At 41.0% G+C, this 21,761-nt stretch overlaps 1 protein-coding gene across 9 annotated transcripts in view; it reads right to left on the bottom strand.

Moving 5' to 3' along the window:
- Nucleotides 1-21,761, bottom strand: part of herc2 (HECT and RLD domain containing E3 ubiquitin protein ligase 2) — a 362,023-nt gene that overhangs the window by 136,775 nt on the left and 203,487 nt on the right. For all 9 annotated transcript variants that reach the window (XM_072915066.1, XM_072915069.1, XM_072915071.1 and 6 more), the window contains exons 54-60: nucleotides 16,156-16,261; nucleotides 11,270-11,361; nucleotides 11,034-11,209; nucleotides 10,857-10,968; nucleotides 8,235-8,316; nucleotides 1,480-1,714; nucleotides 1,237-1,414 (exon numbers count right to left, since the gene is read on the bottom strand). In XM_072915066.1, coding sequence (XP_072771167.1) covers nucleotides 1,237-1,414; nucleotides 1,480-1,714; nucleotides 8,235-8,316; nucleotides 10,857-10,968; nucleotides 11,034-11,209; nucleotides 11,270-11,361; nucleotides 16,156-16,261 — 981 coding nt within the window. The remainder of the gene's footprint in view (nucleotides 1-1,236; nucleotides 1,415-1,479; nucleotides 1,715-8,234; nucleotides 8,317-10,856; nucleotides 10,969-11,033; nucleotides 11,210-11,269; nucleotides 11,362-16,155; nucleotides 16,262-21,761) is intronic.

Raw genomic sequence — 21,761 nt, 5'->3', positions numbered from 1 at the left:
TAAATCATCACAACAGGCAGCACTCATGCTACCAAACACACGTCATGCAACTAAATCATCACAACAGGCAGCACTCACGCTACCAAACTCACGTCATTCAACTAAATCATCACAACAGGCAGCACTCATCCTACCAAACTCACGTCATTCAACTAAATCATCACAACAGGCAGCACTCATGCTACCAAACTCACGTCATTCAACTAAATCATCACAACAGGCAGCACTCAAGCTACCAAACTCACGTCATTCAACTAAATCATCACAACAGGCAGCACTCATGCTACCAAACTCACGTCATTCAACTAAATCATCACAACAGGCAGCACTCATGCTACCAAACTCACGTCATTCAACTAAATCATCACAACAGCCAGCACTCATGCTACCAAACTCACGTCATTCAACTAAATCATCACAACAGGCAGCACTCATGCTACCAAACTCACGTCATTCAACTAAATCATCACAACAGGCAGCACTCATGCTACCAAACTCACGTCATTCAACTAAATCATCACAACAGGCAGCACTCATGCTACCAAACTCACGTCATTCAACTAAATCATCACAACAGGCAGCACTCAAGCTACCAAACTCACGTCATTCAACTAAATCATCACAACAGGCAGCACTCATGCTACCAAACTCACGTCATTCAACTAAATCATCACAACAGGCAGCACTCATGCTACCAAACACACGTCATGCAACTAAATCATCACAACAGGCAGCACTCATGCTACCAAACTCACGTAGTGCAACTAAATCATCACAACAGGCAGCACTCATGCTACCAAGCTCACGTCATTCAACTAAATCATCACAACAGGCAGCACTCATGCTACCAAACACACGTCATGCAACTAAATCATCACAACAGGCAGCACTCATGCTACCAAACTCACGTCGTGCAACTAAATCATCACAACAGGCAGCACTCATGCTACCAAGCTCTCACGTCATCCAACTAAATCATCACAACAGGCAGCACTCATGCTACCAAACTCACGTCATTCAACTAAATCATCACAACAGGCAGCACTCATGCTACCAAACTCACGTCATTCAACTAAATCATCACAACAGGCAGCACTCACGTTACCAAACTCACGTCATTCAACTAAATCATCACAACAGGCAGCACTCACGCTACAAAACTCACGTCATTCAACTAAATCATCACAACAGGCAGCACTCATGCTACCAACCTCAACTCACACGTGATGAACGTACCAGTTTGGGCCTGAGCTGGGTGGTGTTGTCCCCGTGTCCGAGGCGGCCGTACTCCCCCAGGCCCCAGCTGTACAGCTCGCCAGAGGAGGTGATGGCGGCGCTGTGAGAACTGCCGCAGGCGATGTCTCGAATGCGTTTGGTCTTCAGAGCTTCGATCAGGCGAGGTTTGTCACAGTTCCTGACAGGTGCACAGGAAGTCAGATGTAATGACGCCAGGTGCGGCGGCGAGAGAGAGCGACTCACATCCTGCTGAAGTGTCCCAGCTTCCCGTCGTCTCCCTCGCCCCAGGAGAAGACCTTCCCGTCCACGGTGAGCGCCATGGCGTGGCGTCCTCCCGAGTGCACGGCCACCTTCTTCACCACGTAGTTGCTGAGGGCGCTGATCTGTCGGGGGATGGGGATGGTCCCGCTGGACAGGCCCAGACCTAACCTGCCGTTGGTGGCCTCACCGCACGCGTGGATCTTCCCCTCCACTGTGACTGCACAGCAGTATGTGGAGGAGGATACACCATGTTACCCATACTGATCACTTCCTGCTTCCTATGACCCATACTGATCACTTCCTGCTTCCTATGACCCAAACTGATCACTTCCTGCTTCCTATGACCCAAACTGATCACTTCCTGTTCCTAAGACCCATACTGATCACTTCCTGCTTCCTATGACCCAAACTGATCACTTCCTGTTCCTAAGACCCATACTGATCACTTCCTGCTTCCTATGACCCAAACTGATCACTTCCTGCTTCCTATGACCCAAACTGATCACTTCCTGTTCCTAAGACCCATACTGATCACTTCCTGCTTCCTATGACCCAAACTGATCACTTCCTGTTCCTAAGACCCATACTGATCACTTCCTGCTTCCTATGACCCAAACTGATCACTTCCTGCTTCCTATGACCCAAACTGATCACTTCCTGTTCCTAAGACCCATACTGATCACTTCCTGCTTCCTATGACCCAAACTGATCACTTCCTGTTCCTATGACCCATACTAATCACTTCCTGCTTCTTAAGACCCATACTGATCACTTCCTGCTTCCTATGACCCATACTGATCACTTCCTGCTTCCTATGACCCATACTGATCACTTCCTGCTTCCTAGCAACCATACTGATTACTTCCTGCTTCCTATGACCCATAATGATCACTTCCTGCTACCTATGACCCATACTGATCACTTCCTGCTTCCTATGACCCATACTGATCACTTCCTGCTTCCTATGACCCATACTGATCACTTCCTGCTTCCTAAGACCCATACTGATCACTTCCTGCTTCCTAAGACCCATACTGATCACTTCCTGCTTCCTATGACCCAAACTGATCACTTCCTGTTCCTAAGACCCATACTGATCACTTCCTGCTTCCTATGACCCAAACTGATCACTTCCTGTTCCTATGACCCATACTAATCACTTCCTGCTTCTTAAGACCCATACTGATCACTTCCTGCTTCCTATGACCCATACTGATCACTTCCTGCTTCCTAGCAACCATACTGATTACTTCCTGCTTCCTATGACCCATAATGATCACTTCCTGCTACCTATGACCCATACTGATCACTTCCTGCTTCCTATGACCCATACTGATCACTTCCTGCTTCCTATGACCCATACTGATCACTTCCTGCTTCCTATGACCCATACTGATCACTTCCTGCTTCCTATGACCCATACTGATCACTTCCTGCTTCCTATGACCCATACTGATCACTTCCTGCTACCTAAGACCCATACTGATCACTTCCTGCTTCCTAACACCCATACTGATCACTTCCTGCTTCCTATGATCCATACTGATCACTTCCTGCTTCCTAACACCCATACTGATCACTTCCTGCTTCCTATGACCCATACTGATCACTTCCTGCTTCCTATGACCCATACTGATCACTTCCTGCTTCCTAACACCCATACTGATCACTTCCTGCTTCCTAACACCCATACTGATCACTTCCTGCTGCCTATGACCCATACTGATCACTTCCTGCTTCCTAAGACCGATACTGATCACTTCCTGCTACTCAAGACCCATACTGATAACTTCCTGTTTCTCAAGACAGATACCAATAACTTCCTGTTTCTAAAGACCCATACTGATAACTTCCTGCTGCCTAAGACCCATACAGATAACTTCCTGCTTCTCAAGACCGATAGCGATAACTTCCTGCTCCTCAAGGCCGATAGCGATAACATCCTGCTTTTCAAGACCGATAACTTCCTGCTCCTCAAGACCGATACTGATAACTTCCTACTTTTCAAGACCAATAGCGATAACTTCCTGCTTCCTTTGACCGATAACTTCCTGCTCCTCAAGACCGATACCAATAACTTCCTGCTTCCTGAAACCGATAACTTCCTGCTCCTCAAGACCGATACGTTAACTTCCTGCTCCTCAAGACCGATACGTTAACTTCCTGCTCCTCAAGACCGATACCAATAACTTCCTGCTTCCTGAGACTGATAACTTCCTGCTCCTCAAGACCGATACGTTAACTTCCTGCTCATCAAGACCGATACCAATAACTTCCTGCTTCCTGAGACCGATAACTTCCTGCTCCTCAAGACCGGTAACTTCCTGCTTCTTGAGACAGATACTGATAACGTCCTGCTTTTCCAGACTGATAGTGATAACTTCCTGCTTCTCAAGACTAAACTTCCTCCTTCCTAAGACAAATACCAATAACTTCCTGCTTCCTAAGACGATAACTTCCTGCTCCTCAAGACCGATAACTTCCTGCTCCTCAACGTCCTGCTTTTCAAGACCGATAGCGATAACTTCCTGTTTCCTAAGACCGATACCAACAACTTCCTGCTTCCTAAGACGATAACTTCCTGCTCCTCAAGACCGATAACTTCCTGCTCCTCAAGACCGATACTGATAACGTCCTGCTTTTCAAGACCGATAGCGATAATTTCCTGCTCCTCAAGACTGATAACTTTCTGCTAATCAAGACCGATACGATAACTTCCTGCTTCTTAAGACCGATACTGACAACTTCCTGCTCCCCAAGACCGATACTGATAACTTCCTGTTCCTCAAGACCAACACCGATAGCTTCCTGCTTCCTAAGACCGATACCAATTACTTCCTTCTTCCTAAGACCGATACAAATAACTTCCTGCTTCTTGAGACGGATAACTTCCTGTTCCTCAAGACCGATACGATAACTTCCTGCTCCTCAAGACCAATACCAATAACTTCCTGCTTCCTGGGACCGATAACTTCCTGGTTCTCAAGACCGATACCGATAACTTCCTGTTCCTAAAGACCCATACAAGGACTTCCTGCTTCCTAAGACCGATACCAATAACTTCCTGCTTCTTAAGACGGATAACTTCCTGCTTCCTAAGAACGACAACTCCTTGCTCCTCATGACCGATACTGATAACTTCCTGCTCCTGAAGACCGATACGATAACTTCCTGCTCCTCAAGACCGATACCAATAACTTCCTGCTTCCTAAGACCAATACCAATAACTTCCTCCTTCCTAAAACAGATACCAATAACTTCCTGCTTACTAAGACCGATACCAATAACTTCCTCCTTCCTAAGACCGACACCAATAACTTCCTGCTTCCTAAGACCGATACCAATAACTTCCTCCTTCCTAAGACCGATACCAATAACTTCCTCCTTCCTAAGACCGACACCAATAACTTCCTGCTTCCTAAGACCAATACCAATAACTTCCTCCTTCCTAAAACAGATACCAATAACTTCCTCCTTCCTAAGACCGATACCAATAACTTCCTCCTTCCTAAGACCGATATCAATAACTTCCTCCTTCCTAAGACCGATACCAATAACTTCCTCCTTCCTAAGACCGATACCAATAACTTCCTCCTTCCTAAGACAGATACCAATAACTTCCTGCTTCCTAAGACAGATACCAATAACTTCCTGCTTCCTAAGACAGATACCAATAACTTCCTCCTTCCTAAGACCGATACCAATAACTTCCTGCTCCTCAAGACCCATATGGGAACTTCCTCCTTCCTAAGACCGATACTAATAACTTCCTCCTTTCTAAGACAGATACCAATAACTTCCTGCACCTAAGACCGACACCAATAACTTCCTGCTTCCTAAGACCGATACAAATAACTTCCTGCTTCTTGAGACGGATAACTTCCTGTTCCTCAAGACCGATACGATAACTTCCTGCTCCTCAAGACCAATACCAATAACTTCCTGCTTCCTGGGACCGATAACTTCCTGGTTCTCAAGACCGATACCGATAACTTCCTGTTCCTAAAGACCCATACAAGGACTTCCTGCTTCCTAAGACCGATACCAATAACTTCCTGCTTCTTGAGACAGATAACTTCCTGCTTCCTAAGAACGACAACTCCTTGCTCCTCATGACCGATACTGATAACTTCCTGCTCCTGAAAACCGATACGATAACTTCCTGCTCCTCATAACCGATACTGATAACTTCCTGCTCCTGAAGACCGATACGATAACTTCCTGCTCCTCAAGACCGATACCAATAACTTCCTGCTTCCTAAGACCAATACCAATAACTTCCTCCTTCCTAAAACAGATACCAATAACTTCCTGCTTACTAAGACCGATACCAATAACTTCCTCCTTCCTAAGACCGACACCAATAACTTCCTGCTTCCTAAGACCGATACCAATAACTTCCTCCTTCCTAAGACCGATACCAATAACTTCCTCCTTCCTAAGACCGATACCAATAACTTCCTCCTTCCTAAGACCGATACCAATAACTTCCTGCTTCCTAAGACCGATACCAATAACTTCCTCCTTCCTAAGACCGATACCAATAACTTCCTCCTTCCTAAGACCGATACCAATAACTTCCTCCTTCCTAAGACCGATACCAATAACTTCCTCCTTCCTAAGACCGATACCAATAACTTCCTCCTTCCTAAGACCGATACCAATAACTTCCTCCTTCCTAAGACAGATACCAATAACTTCCTGCTTCCTAAGACAGATACCAATAACTTCCTGCTTCCTAAGACAGATACCAATAACTTCCTCCTTCCTAAGACCGATACCAATAACTTCCTGCTCCTCAAGACCCATATGGGAACTTCCTCCTTCCTAAGACCGATACTAATAACTTCCTCCTTTCTAAGACAGATACCAATAACTTCCTGCACCTAAGACCGACACCAATAACTTCCTGCTTCCTAAGACCGATACCAATAACTTCCTCCTTCCTAAGACCGATACCAATAACTTCCTCCTTCCTAAGACCGATACCAATAACTTCCTCCTTCCTAAGACCGATACCAATAACTTCCTCCTTCCTAAGACCGATACCAATAACTTCCTCCTTCCTAAGACCGATACCAATAACTTCCTGCTTCCTAAGACCGATACCAATAACTTCCTCCTTCCTAAGACCGATACCAATAACTTCCTCCTTCCTAAGACCGATACCAATAACTTCCTCCTTCCTAAGACCGATACCAATAACTTCCTCCTTCCTAAGACCGATACCAATAACTTCCTCCTTCCTAAGACCGATACCAATAACTTCCTCCTTCCTAAGACAGATACCAATAACTTCCTGCTTCCTAAGACAGATACCAATAACTTCCTGCTTCCTAAGACAGATACCAATAACTTCCTCCTTCCTAAGACAGATACCAATAACTTCCTCCTTCCTAAGACCGATACCAATAACTTCCTGCTCCTCAAGACCCATATGGGAACTTCCTCCTTCCTAAGACCGATACTAATAACTTCCTCCTTTCTAAGACAGATACCAATAACGTCCTGCACCTAAGACCGACACCAATAACTTCCTGCTTCCTAAGACCGATACCAATAACTTCCTGCTTCCTATGACCGATACCAATAACTTCCTGCTTCCTAAGATCAATACCAATAACTTCCTGCTTCTTAAGACCGATACCAATAACTTCCTGCTTCCTAAAACTGATACCATTAACTTCCTGCACCTCAAGACCGATACAGATAACTTCCTGCTCTTCAAAACCGATACCGACAACTTCCTGCTCTTCAAGACCGATACAGCTAAATTATTGTTTCCACAAGTGGTTAGTGCACAGCTGGAGGTAACAGAGAGTAGAACTAAGGTGGACTTGACAGATTATTTTTAACATCCTGCGCCACATTCTCAGAATACTATTTAAGAAAAAACACTTTTTAATTTGAAAACTGTCATGGCTAAAAAGATAATACTGAATCAACGTTATGAATTATTGATCTATTTCAGGCTCTAGTCACTTCACATGGAATATTCTATACATTGTATTGGTTCTGAAAATACAAAATATGAAAATGGCCCCTGAGTGAAAGTCTGGTGTAGATTTAGTCCTGATCTAATATGCCAGCACTAACGTCACATGACCATAAATCCATCTATCAGAGTCCTAGTCCCCTAACTGTGGCCCCCAACATGGGGTATTGTCAGAATAATTGTATCTAAGTTATCACAAAACTTTGTGTTGCCATGAGTTCCCGGCAAGCAGACAAAAGCTGTCTTTGATCCTACCAAGAAGAAAGCTTGGAAAACTCCACAGTGTAGGATGGGAAGCAACATGAAGGTGTTCAGTTTCTTTGATGTATTGTAATCAACAGAAAGATATTGTCTTGACCCGAGAATTACAAAGCGAAGAGGAAGCAGGACCTGACTGCCCTACAGGGACCTCTTCTTTTAACTGTTCACGACCTTTTCTTTGAACTGTTTGTAATCAAAGGCGATGGCTGTTTACGACCCCCGACCCTTAGAAACCGCTGTTGCCATGTAATCAGGGAAAGTCCAAATAAAAGAGGAGGCGTGAGACTGTACAAAGAGTACAGTCCAGACGTTTCTTCTCAATTGAGCTAAATTGAATCCTGACTCTGTTTCATTTCTTGCTTCTTGTCTTGTTTAATAGATGTCATCAGTGCTTGAACCTGACAGGTATGTTCAAAGGGCCAGGGTCATCAGACAATGGTGGTGCATTGTAGTCTGGGTGTTGAAGGGAACACAGTCCTACCTGCAAAGAGACTTTTAGAACCACCGGCTACTTGGACCACGTTGAGAGCGGAGAGGGTCTCAGAGAAGGAGGGCACTTTGATCTGTGACCAGATGATGAAGTGAAAGTATAAGCGTTGTTTATGCAACCCTAATATGGAGGAGATCAACTTTCTGCCTGTTAGACAAGATGCCATCTTTGACCCAGTCCTAGTAGATGAACCTGCCCCATGTACGATACTTTTTATTTAAAAAAAAAAAAACAGATTTACAGTTGAATACAATGCTAACCTAGCATGATGCTAAAATGTAACGTTGGCAGGTACAATAGCTCATGTAGCTATGCTAGCGTTGCTAACCTAGCATTAAGTTAAAATATATTGTTAGCATGTAGCTGACAGAGCTATGCCAGTGTTGCTAACCTAGGATGCTGCTAAAATGTGATGTTAGCATGTTGCTCACACAATAATGCTAGTGTTGTTCACATAGCATGATGTCAAAATGTAATGTTAGCATGTAGCTCACACAGCTATGCTAATGTTGCTAACCTAGCATGATGTTAAAATGTGATATTAGCATGTAGCTCACATAGCTATGCTAGTGTTGCTAACCTAGCATGCTGCTAAAAGGTGATGTTAGCATGTAGCTCAAACAATTATGCTCGTGTTTCTAACCTTGCATGATGTTAAAATGTGATGTTAGCATGTAGCTCACATAGCTATGCTAGTGTTGTTAACCTAGCATGCTGCTAAAATGTGATGATAGCATCTAACGCACACAGCTTTGTTAATGTTGCTAACCTAGGATGCTATTAAAATGCAATGTTAGCATGTAGCTCACACAGCTTTGCTAGTGTTGCTAACCTAGGATGCTGTTAAAATGTGATGTTAGCATGTAGTTCACACAATTATACTAGTGTTGCTAACCTAGCATGACTATAAAATGTGATGTTAGCATGTAGCTCACACAGCTATGCTAGTGTTGCTAACCTAGTACGACTATAAAATGTGATGTTAGCATGTAGCTCACACAATTATGCTAGTGTTGTTAACATAGCAAGATGTCAAAATGTAATGTTAGCATGTAGCTCACACAGCTATGCTAGTGTTGCTAACCTAACATGATGTTAAAATGTGATGTTAGCATGTAGCTCACACAATTATGCTCGTGTTTCTAACCTTGCATGATGTTAAAATGTGATGTTAGCACGTAGCTCACATAGCTATGCTAGTGTTGTTAACCTAGCATGATGTTAAAATGTGATGTTAGCACGTAGCTCACATAGCTATGCTAGTGTTGTTAACCTAGCATGCTGCTAAAATGTAATGTTAGCATCTAGCGCACACAGCTTTGTTAGTGTTGCTAACCTAGGATGCTGTTAAAATGTGATGTTAGCATGTAGCTCATACAATTATGCTAGTGTTTCTAACCTAGCATGATGTTAAAATGTAATGTTAGCATGTAGCTCAAACAGCTTTGCTAGTATTGCTAACCTAAGATGCTGTTAAAATGTGATGTTAGCATGTAGTTCACACAATTATGCTAGTGTTGCTAACCTAGTATGACTATAAAATGTGATGTTAGCATGTAGCTAAAACTGTTATGCTAATGTTGCTAACCTAGCATGTTAAAATGTGATGTTAGCATGTAGCTCACACAGCTATGCTAGTGTTGCTAACCTGCATGCTGCTAAAATGTGATGTTAGCATGCAGCTCACACAATTATGCTAGTGTTGCTAACCTAGCATGATGTCAAAATGTGATGTTAGCATGTAGCTCACATAGCTATGCTAGTGTTGCTAACCTAGCATGCTGCTAAAATGTAATGTTAACATGTAGCTCACACAGCTTTGCTAGTGTTTTTAACCTAGCATGACGTTAAAATGTGATGTTAGCATGTAGCTCACACAGCTATGCTAGTGTTGCTAACCTAGTATGACTATAAAATGTGATGTTAGCATGTAGCTAAAAACAGCTATGCTAATGTTGCTAACCTAGCATGATGTTAAAATGTGATGTTAGCATGTAGCTCACATAGCTATGCTAGTGTTGCTAACCTAGCATGCTGCTAAAATGGGATGTTATCATGTAGCTCACACAGCTATGCTAGTGTTCCTAACATAGCATACTGTTAAAATGTGATGTTAGCATGTAGCTCACACAATTATGCTAGTGTTTTTAACCTAGCATGACGTTAAAATGTGATGTTAGCATGTAGCTCACACAGCTATGCAAGTGTTCCTAACCTAGCATGCTGCTAAAATGTGATGTTAGCATGTAGCTCACACAGCTATGCTAGTGTTTCTAACCTAGCATGAGGTTAAAATGTGATGTTAGCATGTAGCTCACATAGCCATGCTAGTGTTGCTAAACTAGCATGACGTTAAAATGTAATGTTAACATGTAGCTCACATAACTATGCTAGTGTTGCTAACATAGCATACTGTTAAAATGTGATGTTAGCATGTAGCTCACACAGCTATGCTAGTGTTGCTAACAAAGCATACTGTTAAAATGTGATGTTAGCATGTAGCTCACATAGCTATGCTAGTTTTAGCGCTCCTTCCAACTACCTAATGGTATATTCTGTGACACTCCAGCTATGTCTAAGCTTCCAACCACTTCCATGTTTGATAAATGGCACCTTGGATCCTTTGAGTCCGCCCAGCTGGTCCTTGTCATTCAGTCCCCAGACAAAGACTTTGGTCCTGATGGTGGCAGCCGACTCCAACCCAGAGGACTTCTTGCGAGCCAGACTGAGGAGGAAGGAAGAGAATGGAGGTCCCAGCTCCGCATGCGTGCTGAAGGTTTGTCGTCCTACCTGCCCGTGGCCGCCTTGTCCTCGTCCTCTTCCTCGTTGTCGGACGCCAGGAAAGGAACCGTGGCCAAGTCCTCGTCCTCGGCTCTGACGCGGCCCACAATGGCCAGCCCGTGGATCTTGCAGTCGATACCGGAGCTGCGGCACTGCTTGATGCCCACCTCCACGTACCTGTGATGCTGAGGAGGAAGGCGGGGGAGGGTCAGCAAGTCAACGAGAGGACGAGACAACTGGCAGACCTCTGTGCAGTCGCTCAGCAGAAGGATGCTGGTGTCCGTGGGGTTGATGTTGATGGTCTTCAGCTCCATGAGGTTGTTCAAGGAGCTGCCACCTGTGCAAAACACCATACAAGTTGGCCATTTACCTTTTTCAAAAACAATACATATTGTCCCCTCAATGTTGGTGAACGTTAAAGATCCCGCTTTTGGGAAGACCTGGATGAAGTAGCTGGGCTTCTCTGCTTAGGCTGCTGCCCCCGCGACCCCACTTTGGATAAGCGACTTATGACTTACACCACTCAAATATCTGTAGATCAACTTCACATCTATCTGTTGCCATGACAATAACATTTTTTTTATGTTTTATGCAGGGTTTTTTTCAAAGAAAACCCTGTGTGTATGGTCCGCAAACAAGCCCCGCCCACTCTGTTCGTAACCCGTCCCCATGAAGCAGAGCTTGCATGTCAGTCAAAAGTGCAGATTGTAACCGTTGGAATCATTTCTAGCTTTTCGATGCCGTTTTGCAAGACCCCGTGTCACCGGACTTCAAACTGGACACCTCAAGTGAGTCTTGTTTTTTGAAGCAACTATTTTTCAGCACAGATTTGTATAGACTGTATAAAAAAATTAAGTGTAATAAGTGTATACAAATTAAATTTAAGAAACTGTTGTGTAAAAAAATTCAGTGTATAAAAAATGTGTTAAAAAATTCAGTGTATAAAAAAATTATAAATAAAAATTTAGAGTTAAATATTTAGTGTATAAAAATGTTGTCTAAAAAAAATCAGTGTAAAAAATTCTGTGTATAAAAAACTCTTTGAATTTTTATACGTACATTTTTTTATACAAAGTTTTTCATACACTGAAATTTTTAGACAACATTTTTATACACTGAATGTTTAACACTGAGTTTGCATTTATTATTTTTTTATACACTGATTTTTTTAACAGTGAATTTTTTATACATTAATTTTTTATACACTGAATGTTTTTACACTTAATTTGTATACACTTAATTTTTGTATTCAGAATTTTTTTATACTGAAATTATCAACATAATTTGATGTAAAAAAAAACAGTTAAAATTGAAACGCAGAAAATTCAGTTACATAAATTCAGTGTCAAAAACATTAAAAAACAAAATTCAGTGAATTTTTTTTTCACTGAATTTTTGTTTATTTTTTATACACTGAATTTTGTATAATATTAATTTTTTATACACTGAATTTGTATTTATATATTTTTTATACACTGAATTTTTTACAATGAAATTATCAGCATAATTTGATGTAAAAAAAAACAACTGAAAATTCAAACGCAATAAAATTCAGTGACATAAATTCAGTGTCAAAAACAGAATTTTTTTTGACACTCAATTTTTATTTATACATTTTTTATACATTGATTACTTTGACACTGAATTTGCATTTATAATTTTTTTACACACTGAATTTTTATAAATTAATTTATTTATACGCTGAATTTACATTTATTTTCATACACTGATTTTTTGTACACAGAATTTTGTATACATCATGTTTTTATACACTGAATTTTTATTTATTTATTTACTGATTTTTTTATACACTGAATTTTTTATACATTAATATTTTATACATACAGTTTTTATACACAGAATGTCTATACATTAATTTTTTAAACACTGAAGTTTTTATACACTGAATTGTTTTACACTGAATTTTAAGAAACTTAATTTTTTTTTACAATGAAATTGTCAGTATAATTTGATGTAAAAAAACGGTTCACAAAATTCAATTTGCAAAAAATACAGACACATAAATTCAATGTCAAAAAAAATGCTTTTTGTTTTTACACTCAATTTTTATTTATTAAGGTTTTATACACTGAACATTTTACGCAACATTTTTATTCATACAATTTTTTATACACTGAATTTTTTATACTTTTTTTTTTTAAACTTAATTTGTATTTCTTTATTTTTTTGTAAACTGAATTTGTATTTCTTATTTTTTTTACACTGAATTTTTTTACAATGAAATTACCAGCATAATTTGATGCAAAAAAAAAAACGGAAAATTAAAAAAATTTTGACATTAAATTTTTATTTATACATTTTTTATACACTGATTATTTTGACACTGAATTTTTATTTATTAATTTTTTTACACACTGAATTTTTATACATTAATTTTTTTATACGCTGAATTTTCATTTATTTTTTATAGACTGATTTTTTTTCTACACGAATTTTGTATACATAATTTCTTTATACACTGAATTTTTATACACTGATTTTTTTTATACACTGAATTTTTTATACATTTTTTATACATTGGATTTCTATACATGAATTTTTATTTATAAATGTTTTATACACTGATCTTTTTACACTGAATTTTTATACATACATTTTTTTATACAGTGAATTTTGTACACATCATTTTTTATACACTGAAGTTTTTACACTGAATTTTTTTACACTGAATTTATCAGCATAATTTTATGTAAAAAAAAAACAGTTAACAACATTCAAACGCAGAAAATTCAGTTACATAAATTCAGTGTCAAAACACAGAATTTTTTTTCACTGAATTTTTGTTTATTTTTTATACACTGAATTTTGTGTATATTAATTTTTTATACGCTGAATTTGTATTTATTTATTTTTTATACACTGATTTTTTTACAATGAAATTATCAGCATAATTTGATGTAAAAAAAATTTTTTTAAATTATATAAATTCAGTGTCAAAAACAGATTTTTTTTTAAAACTGAATTTTTATTTCTACATTTTTTATACACTGAATTTTTTGACGCTGAATTTTTATTTATTAATTTTTTACACACAAAATTTTTATACATTAATTTTTTTATACACTGAATTTTCAGTTATTTTTTATACATGGAATGTTGTATCCATAACGTTTTTATACACTGAATTAAAAAAAAAAAAAAATTATACACTAATTTTTTTATACACTGAATTTTTATTTATTTATTTTTGAAACACTGAAGTTTTTATACACTGCATTTTTTTACACTGACTTTAAAAAAACGTAATTTTTTTTACAATGAAATTGTCAGTATAATTTGATGTAAAAAAAAACGGTTCACAACATTCAAACGCAAAAAATTCAGTTACATAAATTCAGTGTCAAAAACAATGCTTTTTTCTGACACTGAATTTGTATTAATTAATGTTTTATACACTAATCTTTGTACACTGAATTTTTATACATACATTTTTTTATACACTGAATTTTCATTCTTTATACACTGATTTTTTTTATACACTGAAGTTTTTTACACTGAAATTATCAGCATAATTTGATGTAAAAAAAAAAATAAACGGTTCACAAAATTCAAACTTAAAAAAATCAGTTACATAAATTCAGTGTCAAAATAAAGTTTTCAGAATAGAGACACAAATCAACCTCCATAATTTTCTAAACAAAAATCAGACTACAGGTCTCTAGGATTCAAAGGACCCCCACAAGTCATACATCAATAAATATTATATTTAATTTCAACACTTGAAGCTCCAAAGTGCGGCCTGCAGCTAATTTTTTAACGGCCCCCGGCACATTTAGAAACTACAATAGTAGAGATGTCCGATAATATCGGACTGACGATATTATCGGCCGATAAATGCTTTAAAATGTAATATCGGAAATTATCGGTATCGGTTTCAAAATTATCAGTATCGGTTTCATAAAGTAACATTTATGACTTTTTAAAACGCCGCTGTGTACACGGACGTAGGGAGAAGTACAGAGCGCCATTAAACCTTAAAGGCACTGCCTTTGCGTGCCTGCCCAATCACATAATATCTACGGCTTTTCACACACACAAGTGAATGCCCGTCATACTTGGTCAATAGCCATACAGGTCACACTGAGGGTGGCCATCTAAACAACTTTAACACTGTTACAAATATGCGCCACACTGTGAACCCACACCAAACAAGAATGACAAACACATTTCGGGAGAACATCCGCACCGTAACACAACAGAACAAATACCCAGAACCCCTTGCAGCACTAACTCTTCCGGGACGCTACAATATACACCCCCCGCTGCCCCCTACCCCGCTACCTCAACCCCGCCCACCTCAACCTCCTCATGCTCTCTCAGGGAGAGCATGTCCCAAATTCCAAGCTGCGGTTTTGAGGCATGTTAAAAAAATTGATGCACTTTGTGACTTCAATAATAAATATGGCAGTGCCATGTTGGCATTTTTTTTCCATAACTTGAGTTGATTTATTTTGGAAAACCTTGTTACATTGTTTAATGCATCCAGCGGGGCATCACAACAAAATTAGGCATAATAATGTGTTAATTCCACGACTGTATATGTCGGTATCGGTTGATATTGGAATCGGTAATTAAGAGTTGGACAATATCGGAATATCGGCCAAAAAAAGCCATTATCGGACATCTCTACTAATAACACAAAGTAGGCTTTTTTTTTTTTTTTACTTTAAAACGGTCATTGCTCAAAAATAATAATGAATCAAAAGCATTGGTGTTATGAAATATTGACCTATTTAAGGCTCCAATTAATTCACATCAAATACTACACTTTGAAAAATGTTTTTATTGCATATATTGTGTTTTTGCCGTAAAAAAACAGAATTTTATTTGGAAAAAAAAAAACGTTATGGCAACGGACTGATCTGAAGTTAATGTATAGATATTTAAGTGTTGAAAGTTTAAAAAAAAAAGTTCATATATGACTTAATTTTAACATTTTAATGACTGGGTCCCCAGGAACTTTAACGGTCTCCAAAAGGGAGGGGAGCCCCGATGGTTACAATAAATATTGTATTGGTTTTAAAAGTGAAAAAATGTCAAAAAGGACCCCCCCCCGCATCTTTAATTTGATATGAATACGCTGATAAGAATGTTGAAATGTTGCTTTTACCCGACACCACCACCAGGGAGGGCATGTAGCTGCTGTCTGCTGGGTCCACCACCATCTTCAGCCGGTGCACCAGGACGTCTGGGAAGAGCTCCAGTCGGATCCAGTGCTGCAAGACAAACTCTCACATTTAGTTAGCATGCTTATGTTAGCATGTTAACGTTAGCATAATAACTGCATGTGTTAAGTGTCAGAATAATTTTGATCCTACCAAGAAGAAGGCTTGTAAAACTCCACTGTGTAGGATGGGAAGCAACATGAAGGTGCTCTGTTTCTTTGATGTATTGTAATCCACAGAAAGATTTTGTCTTGACCCGAGAACTACAAAGCGGAGAGGAAGCAGGGCCTGACTCCCCTCAGGGCACCTTTTCTTTGAACTGTTCTGTGACCGAGGGCAACGGCTGTTTACGACCTTTTCTTTGAACCAACCTTTTCTTTGAACTGTTTGTAATCAAAGGCGATGGCTGTTTACGACCCCCGTCCCTTAGAAACAGCTGTTGCCATGTAATCAGGGAAAGTCCAAATAAAAGAGGAGGCGTACAATCTTTCGTCAGAGCGTGTTGGGAGACTGTACAAGAGTACAGCCTAGACGGTTCTCCTCAATTGAGCCAAATTTAATTTTGTCTCGGTTTAATTCCTTGCTTCTTGTCTTGTTTAATAGAGGTCATCAGTGTTTGAACCTGACATTAAGTACCAAGTTATATGACTCTAAGGAGAAGGCTAGAACATTTGCTAAAAAAGTTAACATGCTACCATTAGCTTGCTTACATTAGCATAACAACAGCATTCGTCAAGTAACAAGTTATATGAATCTGAGGTGTACGGCTGTAAAAGGTAGCATGCTTACGCTAGCAAAACTGGCTAAAAAAATTAGCATGCTAACATTAGCATGTTAGCATAATAACTGCATGTGTTAAGTACCAAGTTATATGACTGAGGTTGAGGCTAGAAAATTTGCTCAAAAAAAGTTAACATGCTCTTGTTAGCTTGCTAGCATTAGCATAACAAAAGCAATTGTCAAGTAACAAGTTATATGACTGAGGTGTACGGCTGACAACGTTTGCAAAAAAAAGTTAGCATGCTATTGTTAGCATGCTAAGATTAGCATAATAACAGCATTCGTCAAGTATCAAGTTATATGAATCTGAGGTGTACGGCTGTAAAAGGTAGCATGCTTACGCGAGCATAATAACTGCATGTGTTAAGTACCAAGTTATATGACTGAGGTTGAGGCTAGAAAATTTGCGGGGAAAAAAGCTAACATGCTATTGTTAGCTTGCTAACATTAGCATAATAACTGCATGTGTTAAGTACCAAGTTATACGAATGAGGTTGAGGCTAGAACATTTTAAAAAAATAAAAGAGTTAACATGCTATTGTTAGCTTGCTAATGTTAGCATAACAAAAGCAATTGTCAAGTAACAAGGTATACGACTGAGGTGTACAGCTGACATTTGCAAAAAAAAATAGCATGCTGTTAGCTTGCTAACGTTGACACAACAAAGGCAATTGTCAAGTATCAAGTTATACGACTGAAGCTAGCATGCTATTGTTACTGAGGTTGAGGCTAGAAAATTTGCTAAAAAAAAAGTTAACATGCTATTGTTAGCTTGCTAACATTAGCATAATAACTGCATGTGTTAAGTACCAAGTTATATGAATGAGGTTGAGGCTAGGAAATTAAAAAAAATAAAAAAGTTAACATGCTATTGTTAGCATGCTAACTTTAGCATAACAAAATCAATTGTCAAGTAACAAGTTATAAGACTGAGGTGTACGGCTGATATTTGCAAAAAAAAGTTAGCATGCTAATGTTAGCATGCTAACGTTAGCATAACAAAAGCAATTGTCAAGTAACAAGTTATAAGACTGAGGTGTACGGCTGACATTTGCAAAAAATGTTAGCATGCTATTGTTGGCATGCTAACGTTAGCATAATAACAGCATGTGTCAAGTACCAAGTTGTATGAATGAGGTTTAGGCTAGAACATTTAAAAAAAAAAAAAAAAAGTTAACATGCTATTGTTAGCTTGCTAACGTTAACACAACAAAAGCAATTGTCAAGTATCAAGTTATACGACTGAAGTTAGCATGCTATTGTTAGCATGCTAACATTAGCATAAAAACGGCATGTGTCATTTACGAAATTATATGAGGTGTTTGGCTGCAAAACTGGCAAAAAAAAATAGCATGCTAACGTTAGCATGTTAGCAAAATAACTGCATGTGTTAAGCACCAAGTTATATGAATGAGGTTGAGGCTAGAAAATTTGCTAAAAAAAAAAGTTAACATGCTATTGTTAGCTTTCTAACATTAGCATAATAACTGCATGTGTTAAGTACCAAGTTATATGAATGAGGTTGAGGCTAGAACATTTTCTAAAAAAAGAAGTTAGCACGCTATTGTTAGTTTGCTAACGTTAGCATAATAACTGCATTCGTCAAGTATCAAATTATATGAATCTGAGGTGTACGGCTGTAAAAGGTAGCATGCTTATGCTAGCATAATAACAGCATGTGTCATTTACGAAATTATATGAGGTGTTTGGCTGCAAAATTAGCATGCTAACATTAGCATGTTAGCAAAATAACTGCATGTGTTAAGTACCAAGTTATATGACTGAAGTTGAGGCTAGAACATTTGCTAAAAAAAGAAGTTAATATGCTATTGTTAGCTTGCTTATGTTAGCATAACAATAGCATTCGTCAAATAAGTTATATGAATCTGAGGTGTACGGCTGTAAAAGGTAGCATGCTTACGCTAGCATAATAACAGCATGTGTAATTTACGAAATTATATGAGGTGTTTGGCTGCAAAATTGGGGGGAAAAAATTAGCATGCTAACGTTAGCATGTTAGCAAAATAACTGCATGTGTTAAGTACCAAGTTATATGAATGAGGTTGAGGCTAGAAAATTAGCTTAAAAAAAAAGTTAACATGCTATTGTTAGCTTGCTAACATTAGCATAATAACTGCATGTGTTAAGTACCAAGTTATATGAATGAGGTTGAGGCTAGGAAATTTAAAAAAAATAAAAAAGTTAGCATGCTCTTGAAGAAAACAAGCAAGGAACCCAGATTTCCCTTGCCCGGATGCGGGTCACCGGGGCCCCCCTCTGGAGCCAGGCCCGGAGGTGGGGCACGATGGCGAGCGCCTGGTGGCCGGGCCTGTCCCCATGGGGCCCGGCCGGGCACAGCCCAAAGAGGCAACGTGGGTCCCCCCTCCAATGGGCTCACCACCCATAGCAGAGGTCATAGAGGTCGGGTGCGATGTGAGCTGGGCGGCAGCCGAGGGCAGGGCACTTGGCGGTCCGATCCTCGGCTACAGAAGCTAGCTCTTGGGACGTGGAACGTCACCTCGCTGGGGGGGAAGGAGCCTGAGCTAGTGCGCGAGGTGGAGAAGTTCCGGCTAGATATAGTCGGACTCACTTCGACGCACAGCAAGGGCTCTGGAACCAGTTCTCTCGAGAGGGGCTGGACTCTCTTCCACTCTGGCGTTGCCGGCAGTGAGAGGCGACGGGCTGGGGTGGCAATTCTTGTTGCCCCCCGGCTCAGAGCCTGTACGTTGGAGTTCAACCCGGTGGACGAGAGGGTAGCTTCCCTCCGCCTTCGGGTGGGGGAACGGGTCCTGACTGTGGTTTGCGCTTACGCGCCAAACCGCAGCTCAGAGTACCCACCCTTTTTGGATTCACTCGAGGGAGTACTTGAGAGTGCTCCCCCGGGTGATTCCCTCGTTCTACTGGGGGACTTCAATGCTCATGTTGGCAGCGACAGTGAAACCTGGAGAGGCGTGATTGGGAAGAATGGCTGCCCGGATCTGAACCCGAGCGGTGTTATGTTATTGGACTTTTGTGCCCGTCACAGATTGTCCATAACGAACACCATGTTCAAACATAAGGGTGTCCATATGTGCACTTGGCACCAGGACACCCTAGGCCGCAGTTCCATGATCGACTTTGTAGTTGTGTCATCGGATTTGCGGCCTCATGTTTTGGACACTCGGGTGAAGAGAGGGGCGGAGCTTTCTACCGATCACCACCTGGTGGTGAGTTGGCTGCGATGGTGGGGGAGGATGCCGGACAGACCTGGCAGGCCCAAACGCATTGTGAGGGTTTGCTGGGAACGTCTGGCAGAGTCTCCTGTCAGAGAGAGTTTCAATTCCCACCTCCGGAAGAACTTTGAACATGTCACGAGGGAGGTGCTGGACATTGAGTCCGAATGGACCATGTTCCGCGCCTCTATTGTCGAGGCGGCTGATTGGAGCTGTGGCCGCAAGGTAGTTGGTGCTTGTCGTGGCGGTAATCCTAGAACCCGTTGGTGGACACCGGCGGTGAGTGATGCCGTCAAGCTGAAGAAGGAGTGCTATCGGGTTCTTTTGGCTCATAGGACTCCTGAGGCAGCGGACAAGTACCGACAGGCCAAGCGGTGTGCGGCTTCAGCGGTCGCAGAGGCAAAAACTCGGACATGGGAGGAGTTCGGTGAGGCCATGGAAAACGACTTCCGGACGGCTTCGAAGCAATTCTGGACCACCATCCGCCGCCTCAGGAAGGGGAAGCAGTGCACTATCAACACCGTGTATGGCGAGGATGGTGTTCTGCTGACCTCGACTGCGGATGTTGTGGATCGGTGGAGGGAATACTTCGAAGACCTCCTCAATCCCACCAACACGTCTTCCTATGAGGAAGCAGTGCCTGTGGAGTCTGTGGTGGGTTCTCCTATTTCTGGGGCTGAGGTTGCTGAGGTAGTTAAAAAGCTCCTCGGTGGCAAGGCCCCGGGGGTAGATGAGATCCGCCCGGAGTTCCTTAAGGCTCTGGATGCTGTGGGGCTGTCTTGGTTGACAAGACTCTGCAGCATCGCGTGGACATCGGGGGCGGTGCCACTGGATTGGCAGACCGGGGTGGTGGTTCCTCTCTTTAAGAAGGGGAACCGGAGGGTGTGTTCTAACTATCGTGGGATCACACTCCTCAGCCTTCCCGGTAAGGTCTATTCAGGTGTACTGGAGAGGAGGCTACGCTGGATAGTCGAACCTCGGATTCAGGAGGAACAGTGTGGTTTTCGTCCTGGTCGTGGAACTGTGGACCAGCTCTATACTCTCCGCAGGGTCCTTGAGGGTGCATGGGAGTTTGCCCAACCAGTCTACATGTGTTTTGTGGACTTGGAGAAGGCATTCGACCGTGTCCCTCGGGAAGTCCTGTGGGGAGTGCTCAGAGAGTACGGGGTTTCGGACTGTCTGATTGTGGCAGTCCGCTCCCTGTATGATCAGTGCCAGAGCTTGGTCCGCATTGCCGGTAGTAAGTCGGACACGTTTCCAGTGAGGGTTGGACTCCGCCAAGGCTGCCCTTTGTCACCGATTCTGTTCATAACTTTTATGGACAGAATTTCTAGGCGCAGTCAAGGCGTTGAGGGGATCTGGTTTGGTGGCTGCAGGATTAGGTCTCTGCTTTTTGCAGATGATGTGGTCCTGATGGCTTCATCTGGCCAGGATCTTCAGCTCTCACTGGATCGGTTCGCAGCTGAGTGTGAAGCGACTGGGATGAGAATCAGCACCTCCAAGTCCGAGTCCATGGTTCTCGCCCGGAAAAGGGTGGAGTGCCATCTCCGGGTTGGGGA

The sequence above is a fragment of the Nerophis lumbriciformis genome, linkage group LG18, assembly GCF_033978685.3.
Source record: "Nerophis lumbriciformis linkage group LG18, RoL_Nlum_v2.1, whole genome shotgun sequence".
NCBI lineage: Eukaryota > Metazoa > Chordata > Actinopteri > Syngnathiformes > Syngnathidae > Nerophis > Nerophis lumbriciformis.
Note: the sequence above shows the minus strand (reverse complement) of the source record. Positions and strands in the feature narration are given on the sequence as shown.